The sequence below is a fragment of the Erythrolamprus reginae genome, chromosome Z (assembly GCF_031021105.1).
Source record: "Erythrolamprus reginae isolate rEryReg1 chromosome Z, rEryReg1.hap1, whole genome shotgun sequence".
NCBI classification, from domain to species: Eukaryota; Metazoa; Chordata; class Lepidosauria; order Squamata; family Dipsadidae; genus Erythrolamprus; species Erythrolamprus reginae.
The window spans coordinates 144736078-144754536 of record NC_091963.1 but is presented as its reverse complement, the minus strand read 5'-3'; the positions used below and the strand labels follow the sequence as shown (position 1 = coordinate 144754536).

Genomic DNA, 18459 nt, shown 5'->3' with positions numbered 1-18459 from the left:
TGAAAGGACCAATGTTCTATTCCAGATGTAAACAAGGAAGATAAAACTGGAATTTTCAAGCCATTTTCATTATCTTACATTTCAACAGCAAACTCATATTCACGACTGTCAATCTCGCCACATCACCTTTCTGTCATAGGATGCATTGTGACATTTTTCCTTTCATGGAGCTGGGGTGGGTGTGGCCTGTGCATGGAAAATTGGGCCCACATTCTTCCATTTCACCCCTCTGTGCGATTGGATACATACAAACAAAATAGTCCTAAGGTTGTCACTTGATGGGGATCAGTTGTAATTGGCTATTCAAGGGACCGAGGCACGATTTTTAATTAATTTTTATTTTATTAATTGTTTTACCTATTCACCGAATATAGTGGTAACATTTAATAAGAGTTTCCTCTCCGCTGCCTCCATTTCCAGGGAAGGTTTGAAATACTTTGACACTTTCCCTGGTGACAAAAATAAATGATAAATTATTTCATATAAATTCCCAAATTCACTGTGAGTTTTGTGCCCCTATTAGAGGGCAAATTTTCTTGAGACACAGTGAATTATGATAGAGTCAACAAAAAAACAATCCTCAATGAGAAACCCACAGTCTGAGGTTCAGTCAAGTTGAAGAGGTGCTCTGAAAAAAGGAAGGTTTTTGCTTGGCTTCAGATTCACTTCCTCTCACTGTGTCTCTAGCACAGTAATAGACTGCAGTGTCTTCAACTTTGAGGCTGTTCATTTGCAGATACAGCTGGCTTTTCCCATTGTCCCTGGAAACGGTGAAGCGACTCTTCACTTTGTCTGAGTAGTATGTGCTAGAACCAGAGCTAATGAGTGTCACCCATTCCAGGCCTTTCCCTGGGGCCTGTCTCACCCAGTGCATTCCATAGCTGCTGAAGGTGAATCCGGAGGCTTGGCAGGAGAGACGGAGGGACCCTCCAGGGCTTCTCACATCCCCTCCAGACTCCACCAACTGGACTTGGGACTGGACTCCTGAAAAGATTTTTTTAAAAAAATTAGATCTTCTTCATGCAATACCGCAGCATGGAAATAAACTTTACATCGGGGAATAATTATATAATAACCTTTGAGGACTACCAGTAAGGACACCAGGTTTAACCACATTTTTGCTCAGTAATCAATGGAGGAAATTGACTGGAGAGATTTCAGGAAATAGCAGAAGGTTGATATCGGTGGGTGTCGCCTGAAGAGGGAAACCAAAAGGCTCCTTTAAAGAGGAAACTGTGTCTCAATTTACATATCTGTCTGAATAAAAGAGCCCCTCAATTCATTGATCAATACATTTCAGTGCACACAACCTCCATGTGCATTTTGCTATTAATATTCCAGGCCTATGAAAAGGGTCATTTTTCCCTATGAGTTAATAGGAGAAAGGGATATGTTTTTTGTACATGAACTGAAAGAAAATCCTGAAAAAAATAGCCTGTCTCAAAATGATTCAAAGTATTAGAGAATAAACTTTAATAATGATGATTTTTTGCTTTTGCTTTGCCATATTGGGAACGACAGCCCTGAAAGTGTTACGTGCAAATTGTGCAATTGGCTGGCCACTACTGAGGCACATTGATAGGAACCCACCTCTGGTCCACTGACTTCAGAACCTTAATTCATGTTGAGATTAAATTCAATCTCTCACATCATACAGAATGGTGTAAAACTTTCTGGAGAACTTTTCATTGAATTATTTTAGAAATAAAATTAAAAAGTAGCCAGCCTCCCAAACATCTCATCATAGTTGTTTTATTCCCTCCCCCACTTCATCAACAATGGGATTTCATGCAACAACATTGCCCCCCAGTGGCAAAAGCAAGGAAGGAATTATGCTCCAAATTGTTCAAGGAGATTCTTTTGGTGCAGATATTTCCTCACTAGATGAATGGCAGTTCATTCTGAAGTTTCATTTCAAATCTTCTGCCACAATATTAAAGGATCTGTGGCTGCCATCTGATCTTTCGCTCATGCAGAGGCTCTGGGAGGGCATTTTTGGCTTCTAGAGAACCTCCGGAGGGATGGGGAGGGCATTTTTACCAGGGTAGGCTTTGGAGCTTTGGGAGGGTGAAACACGAGCAGTGATTTATATGAATATAACTTTCGTATGTCTTTAGACTCCAGTCCTAAGAGAAGGGTGCAAACCCATTTCCCCCCTTGAGTTAATAGGAAAAACGTCCAATTTATTGTATATGAACTAAAATAAAAGTTATTTTCTTTTAAAGAAAAAAAATCAGCCATTCTCAAAATGTTTCCAGATATTAGAGAATAAAATTAGTTATAATAGATCAGCTTGAACATCAGAGTTACTACAATGTTTGGTACCAAAATGCTTCCTTAAGCTTTGTTTATTTTATGCAACACCATCAATATCATACTCTGGAAAGAGTTCCTCAAATGCCCTAGGTAAAGCTGGAGTAACCTCTCTGGAATAGGTGGCCTAGTATGAAGGACAGACTGTTACCCAAGCAGCAGATTCCCCCCTTTCAACTCATCTGAAAGAATCCAATGGAATGGTAAAGCCAATTAGTTTGGTTCCAGCTACATCAAAGGAATTATGAGACTGTGGCTGTGCAGAGTCATGAACTGCTTCTGCTGCTCCGGTTCTGGATTTTGCCTCAAGTTTTACTCCTAAAGCCTTTTCGAATTATGGATATAGCCACAAGGCAGTGGAGGTTTGCAGTCAGAGACTCCCTTCTCTTAGAAGACGGGAACCACCTTCAAAATTATTGACCATCTTCATGGAACATCCCAAATACATTAAATGACAGTTGAGTTATAAGGAACACTTTGAATGCTACATTGAATCAACTCAACTCAGAAACTTAAATCACATTATGACCAAATACAGGCTCTCAATGCAAACAGAGTAAAAACCAATTATCATTGTATTATCCAAAATATTTTGTTTTCTCTAGATTGTCTGGTGTAAAGTCATACATGGCTTCCTAGTAAAGATTGTACTCTCCTGAGATGCTAGGTTCTTTTGATTTCTATTGAGAGAAACTTTAAAAATCCTCTGGATGGTTGAATATATTTATTTATTTTTATTTTTACTTATTTATTTATTTTGTCAAGGGCATATTGGTGGTATACAAAGATATAACAATATTTATTGTATTAAAAGAGAAACGGAGAGATTCCTCCCCGCTGCCTCCATTTCCAGGGAATGTTTGAAATACCTTGACACGTTCTCTGGTGACAAAAATAAATGATAAATTATTTTATATAAATCCCCAAATTCACTGTGAGTTTTGTGCCCCTATTAGAGGGCAAATTTTCTTGAGACACAGTGAATTATGATAGAGGTAACAAAAAAACCCCTCAATCCTCAATGAGAAACCAGGATCTGAGGCTCAGTCAATTTGAAGAGCTGCTCTGAAAAAAGGAAGGTTTTTGCTTGGCTTCAGATTCACTTCCTCTCACTGTGTCTCTAGCACAGTAATAGACTGCTGTGTCTTCCACTTTGAGGCTGTTCATTTGCAGATACAGCTGGCTTTTCCCATTGTCCCTGGAAACGGTGAAGCGTCCCTTCACTTTGTCAGAGTAGTAAATAGTGCTAGAAGCAGAGTTAATGTATGTCACCCATTCCAGGCCTTTCCCTGGGGCCTGTCTCACCCAGTCCATACTATAGCTGCTGAAGGTGAATCCAGAGGCTTGGCAGGAGAGACGGAGGGACCCTCCAGGGCTTCTCACATCCCCTCCAGACTCCACCAACTGGACTTGGGACTGGACTCCTGAAAAGATTTTTTTAAAATTAGATCTTCTTCATACAAATCAAAACATGGAAATAAACTTTTCATATGGTAATAATTATATAATTACCTTTGAGGACTACTAGTAAGGACACCAGGATTAACCACATTTTTACTCACTTATCAATGGAGGAAATTGACATGAGAGGTTTCATGCAATAGCACAAGGTTTATGTTTGTGGGTATTTTCTGAAGAGACAAACCATAGGGCTTCTTTAAAGGGGAATTTGGTCTTCGATTTGCATATCTGTTGGGATAAAGGAGCGTTATAGGTCATTGACTAAGCTATTTATATGAATATAACGTTCTTGTACATTTTGCAATTTACATTACAGTCCTAAGAAAATGGTTCAGGTACATTTTCAATTAGTAGGAATTGAGACCAATTTACTGTATATGAACAATAAAAAGAGTTCTTTTTTTAAAAAGAAAAAAAATTCAGCCATTCTCAAAATGATTCCAGATATTAACGAATAAATTTACTTATAACACATCAGCTTGAATATCTGAGTTTGCTATCGAAGTGCTTCCTTAAGCTTTATTTATTTTATGAAACACCCCAAATATATTGAATGGCAGTTGAGCTTTAAGAAACACTTTGAATGCTAGAATAATTGAATCCAATCGACTCAAAAACTTAAGTCACATCGTGACCAAGTACAGCCTATCAATACAAATGGAATGATACACAATTATCTTTGTATTATCCAAGACATTTTGTTTGCTCTAGATTTGCGATGGTGAACCTATAACAGGCTGCCAGAGGTGGCATGTGGAGCCCTCTCTGCAGGAACCTGAGCCATTGACTAAGTCAGCTCCACTGCACAGGTGCATTCTCCTCTTGCTGGTCAGGTGATTTTTGGGTCAGACAAGCCCATGCTTTCTCCTCAATTTCTGTTGCTGTTGCTTTCACAGACCCAGCGCTGTTTGGGCATGCAAGGCTTACCCCGCCCTCCCAGTTCTGTTTGGAGAAAAAAAGCTTTCCCACCCTCCCAGTTCTGTTTGGGGATGGGAGGCTTTTCCCCTCAGCTCCATTTGGGTAAAGAGGCTCTCCTCACCTCCCAGTTCTGTCTTGGAGAAAGGAGGCTTTTTCCCCTTCCCAACTCCATTTGGGGATGGGAAGCTTTTCCCCTCTCACAGTTCTTTTTGGAGAAAGAGGCATTCCCTCCTTCCCAGCTCCGTTTGAGGATGGGAGGCTTTTCCCCCTGCTTCCAGCTCCATTTGGGGAAGTGTGCCCTCACCACCACTCTGGGGATGGGAGACTTCCCCCCCCTCATAGCTCCATTTGGGGGCAGGAGGCCTTTCCCCCCTCCCACGGCTGTTTTGGGAAGTGAGGCCAAAGTGGGGGAGGTGTCCCGTGCACTCACGTGTAGGGGAGGGAGATGCAGGAGGGTCATTGCATTATGGGTGTGGGCACTCAGGAACCTGCGACAGTGCCCGTGCACACACATTGGGCTCCCAAAGGAAAAGAAGTTTGCCATCATTGCTCTAGGTCAGTGATAGTGAACCTATGACATGGATGCCACATGTGGCACACAGAGCCATGTCTGCTGGCACATGAGCCATTGACCTAGCTGAGCTTCAGCACTCATGTGTATGACAGCTAGCTGATCTTTCGCTCTGGGAGGGCATTTTTGGCTTCCAGAGAACCTCCAGGGGAATGGGCAAGGACATTTTTACCCTCCCCCAGCTCAAGGGAAGCCTTTGGAGCCTGGGGAGGGTGAAACATGAGCAGTGATGGGTGGGCGTGGCTTATGCATTTAATTTCAACATCTTTCAGTGCAAACTGAGTGTACTGGGGTGGAGATCTATTTTCACTACCCCCATTGCAAACCCCCCCCCCCAATCCAGGTAGCAGCCCACCCTTGAACACAAGCCTACTGGGCCGACTAGATGTTTGGAAATAGGCCATTTCTGACCTCCAGAGGGCCTCCAGGAAGGAGTTGTTTTCACCCTCCCCAGGCATTGAGTTATGGATGTGGATGCTCATGCATGCACGATAGTATACACGCAAACTCATTGGGTCTGAGGTTCAGTCAAGTTGAAAAGCTGCTGTGAAAAAAGGAAGGTTTTTGCCAATCTCTCACATAGAAACATAGAAACATAGAAACATAGAAGACTGACGGCAGAAAAAGACCCCATGGTCCATCTAGTCTGCCCTTTTACTATTTCCTGTATTTTATCTTACAATGGATATATGTTTATCCCAGGCATGTTTAAATTCGGTTACTGTGGATTTACCAACCACGTCTGCTGGAAGTTTGTTCCAAGGATCTACTACTCTTTCAGTAAAATAATACTTTCTCATGTTGCCTTTGATCTTTCCCCCAACTAACTTCAGATTGTGTCCCCTTGTTCTTGTGTTCACTTTCCTGTTAAAAACACTTCCCTATTTAACCCTTTAACATATTTAAATGTTTCGATCATGTCCCCCCTTTTCCTTCTGTCTTCCAGACTATACAGATTGAGTTCATTAACTCAAACATCATACAGAATGGTGTAAAACTTTCTGGGGAACGTTTCATTGAATTATTTTACAAATAAAATTAAAAAGTAGCCAGCCTCCCAAACATCTCATCATAGTTGTTTTATTCCCTCCCCCACTGCATCAACAATGGGAATTCATGTAACAACATTGCCCCCCAGTGGCAAAAGTTGAATATATTTATTTATTTTTATTTTTACTTATTTATTTGTTTTGTCTTTTTTAAAAAAATAAATTTTATTGATTTTATTGGTTTACAAAAAACAAACATATAACAGTGCACAGTGCATGTGCCCATCACCAAACAACACACACACCCCGTCACCCCCACCACCCCTATAGGAGGATTCAAAGACTTTTAAGTTATTTGTCTATCTATTGATCCTTGGCTCTATCTTGAACGCTTTTTTTACTAAAAGAGTGATTGTAATTTATTTTTCGTATTTACATCACAGATTCTACTTAACATATAATCTTTTACCTTGTTCCATCGCACCATCAGCTTCTCTAGTTTATTCTCATCAAAATTATTTAATCTTATTTCCATAATTTCAAAATGTATGTAATCCACCATGTACCAATACCAATTCTGTAGTGTCCATTTTGTAGAGTCTTTCCATCCTAATACTATCACCGCTTGAGCACTTTCCAATGCTACAGTTTTAATTTCTTTAGATTCTCCCAGTTCCCTATATTTAATTAAGATTGCTGTTTCTTTTGTAATTATCCAATTAATGTTTAACATTTTATTAATTTCATTCTGGACTACCTTCCAGAATTTCTGTATTTCTATACATTCCCAGATCATGTGCATAAAGATTCCTTTTTTCTGGCATCCATGCCAGCATTTACCTTTCTCTTTCCCCTGGAAGTATGCAAGTTGGGCAGGTGTATAATACCACTTATGTAAGATTTTTCTTCTCATCTCTTTAACTCTCGTGTTTACTATTATTTCTTCCATTTCTCTTTCGTCTATTTGTAAGTCATCCTGCCAACATCTTGTTAAACTTTTAACTACTTCTTCTTGCCTCTGCAATAGCATTCTATATATGTTACTGGCTTGTCCTTTACTTTCATTTATCTTTACCCTTATTATTTTTTCCAAACTATTTTCTTCTCGTAAGAAGGCTTCTTTATTCTCACTTTTATTTAAACATGTACATATTGCATTAATCTGCAACCATTGCTGTTTACCGATCAACCATTCCAATCTAGTTCTACTAACTCTTCCATCTTTCTCATATAACTGTTCCATTCTCATTACCCCTTTACTATTTAATATTTTAATAATTCTAATTAAATTAGCCTCATCCCCTATATTCAGTGCACGCAACGTTGATAGCTTGGATAACTTTATTCCACTTGTCCTCTGCCATTTAAGCCATATTTCTAAACATGCTTTAAAAGAATCACTTAGGGTACTGGTTTCAATTCTATTCCAACTTTTAAATAATAATTCTTTATTATTTATATTATTAATTTCTCTTTCTAATTCTACCCATTTCTTTTCCCCCCATAACTGTAGCTCGATTAACCTTTCAATTTGAAATGCATTTCTATATAATACTAGAGATGGGCTTCCCCAACCTCCTTCTTTTTCTTGTGCATACTGCCAATGCTTCCTTATTCTAGATTTTTTCTCTCCTTCAATCCAAAAGTTTAGTCTATTATCCCATTCTCTTAATTTTGCCTCAGGAAAACTGCCTGGTAAAACTTGAAACAAATACATCATCTTTGGTATTATCATCATCTTGAGGGCCCTTATCTTAGCCATTCTTCCTAAATTTTTTCCCTTCCAATTTTTGATCTGCTTCTGGATTTTTTTCCATATTAAGTTATAATTCGCCGTTGTTATTTTTGATGGATTTTTAAATAACCAAATTCCCAAATATTTCATTTTTTTACAACCTAATTTCAATCCTGAGATTTTTTGAATTTCAATTTGCTCTTTGGGGCCAGTATTTAAGCATATTATCTCTGATTTTTCTATATTAACCTTAAGCCCAGATTGATCTTTAAATTCTTGAAGTAATATCATTATTTTTTTCATCATTTCAATTGGGGTTTCAGACATTACTATAGCATCATCTGCAAATAAGTTTAATTTCAATTCAAGTTCCCCTATTTGATAGCCTCTCCATTCCTTATCATTTCTAATTTTATTTGCTAAGGTCTCGATTGCTAATGCAAATAGCATTGGGGATAATGGGCAACCCTGTTTAGTTCCATTTTGAATTTTAATCATTTCTGTTCTATTGCCATTTACTCTAATTTGAGCTACATTATCCTTATATATTGTTTCTATAACTTTACAAAATTTATTTCCCATATTTAAATCTTTACATAGTTGAAATAGGTATTCATGATTAACTTTATCAAAGGCCTTATAAACATCTAATTTTAAAATGCTTAATTTCCTTTTGGTACTGGTATCATGATGTAGAACATTAATCACGTTTCTTATTGGTTCAAAGATTTTCCTTCCTTTCACAAATCCATATTGATCTTCTCCAATTATTTTTGGTAATATATTCTCCACCCTATTTGCCAATATTTTCATAAATATCTTGTAGTCCTGATTTAACAAGCTAATGGGGCGATAGGAACTAGGATCCGTTAAATCACGATCTGGTTTTGGGACCGTTATAATTTCTGACATTTTCCACATCTGTGGAGTTTCAAAAGTTTCCATTACATTATTAAACAATTTCTCCATATACGGTAATAATTCATTCATATACACTTTATAATATTCAGCTGTAAAACCATCTGGACAAGGAGCTTTAGCAGGTTTCAATCCCTTAATAACTCTAGATATCTCCTCACTTGTAATTTTTGCATTTAACATTTGACTGTCCTCTTTCTTTAATTGCTTTTTAACCTCTGAAGTTTGTGAAACAACATACTCTTTTTTATATAATTCCCCATAAAAGTCTCTCATTATTTTTTCCATTTCTACAGTATTACGTTTTATTAGACCATCCTTATCTTTTAAAGCAGAGATAAAAGATTTCTCTTTTCTTTTTTTAAAATAATGTACCATTTGCTTCATAGATTTGTTGTTCCAGCTTCTAATTCTATGTTTCATAATCATCTTCATTTTATTCCAATTTTCCTCATCAAGTAATTGCAATTGCTTTTTCTTAAATGATAATAATAAATTCCATTCTCTGTTTCTTGTAATTTTTAAGGTTTCTTGGATTAATTCTATCTCTTTTAATAGATTATTCCTCTTAACATTCCAGGATTTCCTAAGGAAAGCTTCCGTACTAATGCAGTTACCCCTCATCACTGCTTTAACCTCTCCTGTTGCATTAATACTAAAAAATCCATTGAGTTCCTTTTGTAATTTAGTTCTGCTCTCCTCATTTGCAGAGACAATGGGGTTATACCTCCAAATTCTTTGTTTGTTACAAACCCCTATTTCTAACACAGCTAACATAGGAGCATGATCTGATAGCCAGATGGCTTTCACTTCTGCTTTCTTCAACTTAACCTTATCTGTTTTATTAATTAACATGTAATCTATACAGCTAAATTTATTATGTCTTGCAGAATAGAAAGTATCTCTTTTAACCACATTTTGATGAAGGTCCATCATATTAATTTTATTTAAATGTAACTTTTTCTTATCCCCCTTCCCTGTTGTTAATTCCAAATTAAAATCACCTGTTCCGTTTTACATTTATTATAAATTGTTTTGCATTTACGTTAGGGGCATAAATAACCGCTAGAGTTACTAGATTATTTCTTATTTTCCCCTTAATAAATAACATTCTACCATCCTTGTCTCTCTTAATATTGTTTAACTGAAAATCCACTCTTCTATGAACCAAAATTGCCACCCCTTTGGATTTGTTCGTTCCTTTTTATTGATAAACTCTTTCCCATTCAATATTTGTTACTAATTTATTTGTTTTTTCCCTTCCCTTATGGGTCTCTGACAAGAATAAAATATCTGCCTTACAGTCTTTAGTCAGCTTCATGATTCTACATCGCTTTTTCTGTGATGAAAGACCATTTACATTATTTGTTTTGTCAAGTGCGTATTGGTGGTATACAAAGATATAACAATATTCATTGTATTAAAAGAGAAACAGAGAGTTTCCTCCCCGCTGCCTCCATTTCCAGGGAATGTTTGAAATACCTTGACACTTTCTCTGGTGACAAAAATCAATGATAAATTATTTTATATAAATTTCCAAATTCACTGTGAGTTTGTTCCCGTCTTAGAGGGCAAATGTTCTTGAGACACAGTGAATTATGATAGAGGCAACAAAAAAACAATCCTCAATGAGAAACCAGGGTCTGTGACTCAGTAAAGTTGAAGAGCTGCTGTGAAAAAAGGAAGGTTTTTGCTTGGCTTCAGATTCACTTCCTCTCACTGTGTCTCTTGTACAGTAATAGACTGTCGTGTCTTCAACTTTGAGGCTGTTCATTTGCAGATACAGCTGGATTTTCCCATTATCCCTGGAAACGGTGAAGCGACCCTTCACTTTGTCTGAGTAGTAAATATCTCCAGAATTGTCGTTTATGTATGTCACCCATTCGAAGCCTTTCCCTGGGGCCTGTCTCACCCAGTTCATACTATAGCTGCTGAAGGTGAATCCAGAGGCTTGGCAGGAGAGACGGAGGGACCCTCCAGGGCTTCTCACATCCCCTCCAGACTCCACCAACTGTACTTGAGACTGGGCTCCTGAAAAGATTTTTTTTTCAATTAGATCTTCTTCATACAAGATCAAAACATGGAAATAAACTTTCCATATGGTAGTAATTATATAATTACCTTTGAGGACTACTAGTAAGGACACCAGGTTTAACCACATTTTTGCTCAGTAATCAATGGAGGAAATTGACCGGAGAGATTTCAGGAAATAGCAGAAGGTTGATATTGGTGGGTGTTGCCTAAAGAGGGAAACCAAAGGGCTCCTTTAAAGAGGAAACTGTGTCTCAATTTACATATCTGTCTGAATAAAAGAGCGCCTCAATTCATTGATCAATACATTTCAGTGAACACAACACCCATGTGCATTTTGCAATTAATATTCCTGGCCTATGAAAAGGGTCATTTTTCCCTATGAGTTAATAGGAGAAAGGGACAGGTTTTTTGTACATCAACTGAAAGAAAATCCTGGAAAAAAATAACTTGTCTCAAAATGATTCAAAGTATTGAGAATAAACTTTATTAATGATGATTTTTTGCTTTTGCTTTGCCAAATCTGGAAAGACAGCCCTGAAACTGTTATGTGCAAATTGTGCAATTGGCTGGCCACTACCGAGGCACATTGATAGGAACCCACCTCTGGTCCACTCACTTCAGAACCTTAATTCATGTTGAAATTAAATTCAATCTCTCACTTGATACAGAATGGTGTAAAACTTTCTGGAGAACTTTTCATTGAATTATTTTACAAATAAAATTAAAAAGTAGCCAGCCTCCCAAACAGGGCCGCCATCAGGAATTTTGGGGCCCCATACAGCCTAAGTGTCTGGGCCCCCCGCCATTTTAAAACTACTTTAAGTCACCGAGCCACTCCATCCCCCGGGGATCATTTCCCGCTTTACACCAAGCGAGGCGGTCCCATAGGCCAGTGTTTCCCAACCTTGGCAACCTGAAGATATCTGGACTTCAACTCCCAGAATTCCCCAGCCAGATATCTTCAAGCAGTGTTCCCTCTAATTTTTTTTCAGTGTGAGCAGAAAAAGTATAATGTCTGAGCGGCACATTTCCATGCCTGGGCATGGATCGGTTAGAAACAAAAGGGGGTCACGTGACCTCAGGACACACAGCAACGGTCATAAAAATGAAACGGCAGCAAAGTTTTGATCCTCCAATCATCGGGCTGCTGCGAAGTTGCTAATTGTTAAAAAGGGCCATGTCACTTTATTCAGGGCCGTTGCGACTTTGAACCATCAGTAAATGAACCAATGAGGCCAATGTTTCTATCTCCTGAGTAAGACGGTTATTAAGTGAGTTCTGCCTCACTTTACCACCTTTCTTGCCACAGTCATTAAGTTAATCCTTGCAGCTGCTTGAACATCCCAAAAGATGTTCACATAACCCTGGGACATGGCCACCATCATAACTAACTTGTCAAGTGTCCAAAGTTTGATCCAATAACCCCTTTATTTTTCTAACAAAATCCTTTCTTCCTAGAAGGAAGAATAGAAAGAATAAAATGGAAAAGGGGATACAAAAAATAAAAAAAGGGTTTGGTTCAAAGTTCTGCTCAGATTGAAGAAATTGGAGTTTGACAAGGGTTGATTAAGCTTAGAGTATTGTTTTGTTTGCTGTTTTTTAACTTCTATTTTTCTATTTAGATATATGAATTTAGGAATTGCTGATCTGTTTTAATAAAGTTAGAAGTATTGATTATAATACGATATGCAGTAGGTGATACTGATTTGGATTAATGCATAAATGGAATTGAATTTAGCACTTTGGCATACTGGTTAATAAGTTAGAAATATTTTTGAAGGAACATTAAGGAGGGAATTTAACTAAAAGAAAATGTATGTAACTGGATGACAAAATTAGAAAAAAACCTTTTGCAACTTTTGGGATGATTGATATTACTTACTAAGAAAATACAGCATTTTATTCGTGGAAAATTAGATGGTGCATTGTATTATTTGAATGTTGAGAGAGAAAGAAATTACCCCCCAAAGGTCCTTCCACCCTCTTTCCCTCCATTCATTTCATTCTTCCTTCTTCCTCCCTCCATTTCTCTCTTTTCTTTCTCTCTCATTCTCTCCTTCCAGGTCTCTTCATTCCTGCATCCGCTCCCTCTGTCTCCCCTTCACTTTCTCATATGTTTATCTCTCCTCCCTTGTGTATCCAATCATACTTGGCCAATAAAGAAATAAAGGAAGGATCGTCCCAGAACAGATCCCAATGGCTCCAAAACCGGGGGGGGGACCCGGTCGGTCGTGTTGGAGGGAAACGGGGTGGGGAAGAGACGTGCTGCCAGGCACTTGACTCCAGCCCCTCCTGCCTTTTCATCCTCCCTCTCCGAAGCTTCGTCCTCCCTCTACCAAACCCCCACCCATCTCTCCGAAGTTTTACAACTCTGTCTCAGCACTCACAATGATCAGCTCTCATCTCTTTTGACTGCTGGATTCTCCCTTTCAAAATGCGGGGGGGGGCAATCTTCCAGCCCCTGCTTTAAACCCTCTGAGGAGGCTTTTGAGACGCCTTCCCAGCAATCGGGTGGTTGCTATCAGCAGCATTGCTGGCCGTCGCGAGCAGATGCTTGCTTCCCTCGTTGGCGAGCCACCTCCTGCAAGACGGAGCCATGGTGCCCACACCGGCTCCGCGCTTCGCGTTTTAAGGGGGCAGCTCCAAAACCGGCTTCTTCCTTTTCAGCTACCCGGCAGCCAAGCCTTCCCGCTTTCTCCCCTCCTTCCGGCCTCCCCCCTCTCTCTTGCCTCGCCCCCACTTTCCCTCCCCTGCCCCGGGGGGAGAGATCTGACCACCTCCCACCCTTTCCACCTTCCCTGCGCCTTGCAGGATGGCGCCGAGTGGCTCCTTTGTCTGCGGCCGGGCGTGGAGAGACGGAGAGAGAGAGAGAGAGGCGACTCGTTCGGGCCATACAAAAACTGGCACCTGCCAGCCTTCTCTCTTCGCTTCCCCCTTCTTCGTTCCCCTCCCGGCCGTGGGAGGGAAGGGGATCCCCTGGGAGCTTCGGAACGGAGTCCCCCCCCTCACCGGTCGTGCAAGCCCTGGCTCTTTTGTTGTCTTGGTGCGGGCCGCGGTCGGAGAAGCTCCGCAGTGGCAGAGTTTGTCTCAATCGGGGTTGGGGAGGTTTTGGCGGGCGCCGGGCCCCCCCTTGGCCCGGGCCCGTGACGCCACTCCCAGTAATACCAGTCTATCGGCGGCCCTGCTCCCAAACATCTCATCATAGTTGTTTTATTCCCTCCCCCACTGCATCAACAATGGGATTTCATGCAACAACATTGCCCCCCAGTGGCAAAACAAGGAAGGAGTCATGCTCCAAATTCTTCAAGAAGATTCTTTTGGTGCAGATATTTCCTCACTGGTGTGGTAGTTTATATGTTTAGAAGGTTCATTCTGAAGTTTCATTTCAAGTTTTCTGCCATAATATTAAAGGATCAATATTCTATTCCATTCCTGCCACCCCCACCCGCCAAGATTGATCACCTTGCAAACAGGGAAGAAGAAACTGTTCGGTAATATAGAAAAAAGAATCTCCTCATTTTCTTTTTATTTCCAGGAAAGGTTTGAAATACATTACATCTTTTCTCTGACAAATGAAGCTAAAGTTATAAACATATAACAATTCTCAGCTTCCTTTTGTGCATTGTACTCTACTCGCACAGGTATTTTTCTTCAAATCTTTTCAGTTCTTTATTACAGAAACAGCTACAACAAAAATAATATTCAAATTGATACAGAAAAAAATTGTGTGTCTGTTTTTAAAGAACTCAGATCTGTAATTGCTGACTGATTTGTTTAACAAATCCCTGTTAACAGGAGATGTTCCTGAGGATTGGAGATTGGCCAGTGTTGTGCCTATCCACAAGAAGGGCAGTAGAGAAGAAGCTGGTAACTACAGGCCAGTTAGCTTGACATCAGTTGTAGTTAAAATGATGGAGACTCTACTCAAAAAGAGGATAAATCAGCATCTAAAAAACAATAACTTATTGGACCCAAATCAGCATGGCTTTACTGAAGGCAAATCGTGTCAGACTAATCTCATTGAGTTCTTTGACTATGTCACAAAGGTGTTGGATCAAGGTGGTGCCGTGGATATTGCCTATCTGGACTTCAGCAAAGCCTTTGATACGGTTCCACATAAAGAGCTGATAGATAAATTAGTGAAGATTGGACTTAATCCCTGGATAGTTCAGTGGATTTCAAGCTGTCTGAAGCATAGACATCAGAGAGTTATTGTTAATGGTGAGTATTCTGAGCAGAGACAGGTTACAAGCGGTGTGCCACAAGGGTCTGTTCTGGGTCCTATTCTTTTTAACCCTGCTGTTCTGTTCGGGTCTGTGAGACCCGAAATCAAGGTTTGAGACCCTGTAAAAATTTTTCCCTGCATATCTGAAACTTGAAATTTCATGACTTTTCATCATTTCAGGGGTTCTCTCTATGAGAATTTTTTTGGGGGGGTGGGAGGTTTCTTTCTTGCTGAAAAAAAAAACCTCCCTAATGTTATGTTCCCGGGTCACCCTGACCCGGACCGAAAACTCTTCATTTGCAGTGCTTATGTTTGGTCTTTTTGAAAGCTTTTTTCACTTGGAAAGTAGTCTGAACATTTCTTCACACAATGGAATGAAAATTGAACTGAAAAAATTAATCCTTATTGGTTTATTTTGCCCATAAATGTGCCTCCCCCCCCGTTTTTGTGAAAGTTTTTTCAATTTATGGATAGTTTTGCTTGCAAAATGCAGTCTATTTTACTGGAGTTGGTGTGGGAATGGTACCTTGAACATTTCTGAATATAAGAAAAATATAAAGGAACTGAAAAAAATGATTCTTACTGTTTTTTTAACATCAGAAATAAGGCCTCCCCCCCCCCTGGCTGCTTGCAACAATTTTCACTTTTTATTTTTTTATGCTCCAAATCCGAAATATTCTTTAAAATCTTACGCATTCATTTACTCAATTTAACAATGCTGATCATCAAAAAAATATTTGTGGGGGTGGGGGGAAAAATTTTTTCTTGGCAAAAAAAAAGTCACATTTACTCTGTTCGGGTCATATAGACCCGGATCAAAATGATTTTTTTTAGGTACTTGAATTTGGTCTTTTTGAAAACTTTTTCCACTGGAAAACTAGTTTGAACATTTATGAACATAATGATATGAAAATTGAACTGGAAAAATTGAGACTTATATTTTTATTTTGATCAAAAAGCCCCTCCCCCCATCCTTTTTGAATTTCGTGTCAATTTATATTTTTTAAGGCTACAAATCCCTAAGGAATTTTCCCCCAAAAGGTTTGATATACTAAATTGAACAATCCTGAACATAAGAAAAATATAAATGAACTGAAAAAAATGACTCTTATTGGTTTATTGTTTTATACTCGAGTATAAGCCTACTCGAGTATAAGCCTATTTGAGTATAAGCATGGGGGCCCATTTATGAGCAAAATAAACCAATAAGGATCATTTTTTCAGTTTAATTTTCATATCATTATGTTCAGAAAGGTTCAAGCTACCAATCCCACACCAAAATAGAATAGTAAAATAGAATGCATTTTGCAGGCAAAATTATCAATAAACTCAAAAGTTTTGATATACTAAATTGAACAATCCTAAACATAAGAAAAATAGAAATGAACTGAAAAAAAATGATTCTTATTGGTTTATTTTTGAATATAAGACCATATCATTTTATACTCGAGTATAAGCCTACTCGAGTATAAGCCTATTTGAGTATAAGCATGGGGGCCCATTTATGAGCAAAATAAACCAATAAGGATTAATTTTCTCAGTTCAATTTTCATATCATTGTGTGCAGAAATGTTCAAGCTACCAATCCCACACCAACTTTAGTAAAATAGAATGGATTTTGCAAGCAAAACTATCCATAAATTGAAAAAACTTTCACAAAAACGGGGGGGGAGGCACATTTATGTGCAAAATAAACCAATAAGGATTAATTTTTTCAGTTCAATTTTCATTCCATTGTGTGCAGAAATGTTCAAACATGTTTCCAGGTGAAAAAAGCTTTCAAAAAGACCAAACATAAGCACTGCAAATGAAGAGTTTTCGGTCCGGGTCAGGGTGACCCGGGAACATAACATTAGGAACTTTTTTCGAACAGAACAGCAGGGTTAAGAACTCTGGGGTGGATGCCATCTGGACCCATTGCCTTATTTATCTTTAATCTTTCAAGTTCTTCTAAGACATCGGCTTCTAAGATTACTGGAGCTGAATCCGTACAGCTGGAAGCAATGCTATATCCCTCTATAGTATTATTATTATTTTGTAAGGTGTCTTTTGAGAAAACTGAACAGAAGTAGCTATTGAAATGGTCAGCGATCTCCTTATTCCCATCAATGCATGTATTATTTCCGGTACTAAGCTTTGTGATGCTGCAGTTTTTCTTCTTCCTATCACTAATATATCTGAAGAAGGTTTTATCCCCCTTCTTTACAGATTTGGCAATTTCTTCCTCTTTTGAGGCTTTAGCAGCATATATTATCTGTTTCGCCTCCTTCTGTCTCATTTTATACACCTCTCTATCAGCTATACTTCCAGACTCCTTATACCTCCTATAGGCAGCCTTTTTTTCATTGACTATAGCCCTTACATCATTGCTAAACCATAGCGGTTTCTTCTTCCTTTTACCTTTAGTTACTTGCTTTACATAAAGTCTTGTGGCTTTTAAGATGGCCTTTTTTAATACAGTCCACTGGGTGCTTGCTCCTGCCATTTTATCCCTCCCCTTTAATTCATTATTTAAATATTCCCCCATTGCATTAAAATTTGTTTTTCTGAAATCCAATACTTTGGTTGCAGTATAGGATTGCTCACCATCAGTTTTTACATCAAACCACAAACATAGATGGTCACTGCAACCTAAATTTTCTCCCACCTTGACCTCTGAAACCCGATTCCCATTGGTAAAAACTAAATCTAGAATATTCTCCCCTCTAGTTGGTGTCTTAACTAGCTATGCCATAGCTGCTCCTGTAAAGGCCTCTACTATATTCTTACTTTTGCATGTAAGGGCACTGGGGATATTCCAGTCAACGTCAGGCATGTTGAAATCACCCATAACCACAATATCTCCCTTTACTGCCATTAGGGTAATCTCATCCACCATCTTGTTGTCATGTTCCTCAGATTGCCCTGGAGGCCTATAGATCACCCCAATTCTAATGACAGAACCGTCTTTATTTTGCATGCAAATCCAGAGGGTTTCCAGATCTTTACATGCATTTTGAATTAGTATTGTTTTTAGACTTTCTTTAACATAAATGGCTACTCCACCTCCCCTTCTCTCTATTCTATCCTTCCTATACAGTGTATATCCTGGTATGGATATTTCCCATTCATTAGAATCCTTAAACCATGTCTCAGTTATGGCAACCAGATCCAAATTATCTCTAGATATTATGGCCATTAACTCACAGAGCTTGTTGCTCAAGCTTCGAGCATTTGTGTACATTACCCAAAGAACATTATTTTCATTATTAGTTTGCCCCTTATCATCAATAACTACATCTATTTTATTTACAGC

At 38.8% G+C, this 18459-nt stretch overlaps 1 gene segment (V, D, J or C); it reads right to left on the bottom strand.

The window, feature by feature from the left end:
- Nucleotides 1-610: 610 nt before the first annotated feature.
- On the bottom strand, nucleotides 611-1116 carry LOC139154292 (immunoglobulin heavy variable 3-23-like). The segment is given in 2 exon segments: nucleotides 611-984; nucleotides 1077-1116. Coding segments are annotated over 2 exon segments (414 nt in total).
- Between the last annotated feature and the right edge of the window lie 17343 nt (nucleotides 1117-18459).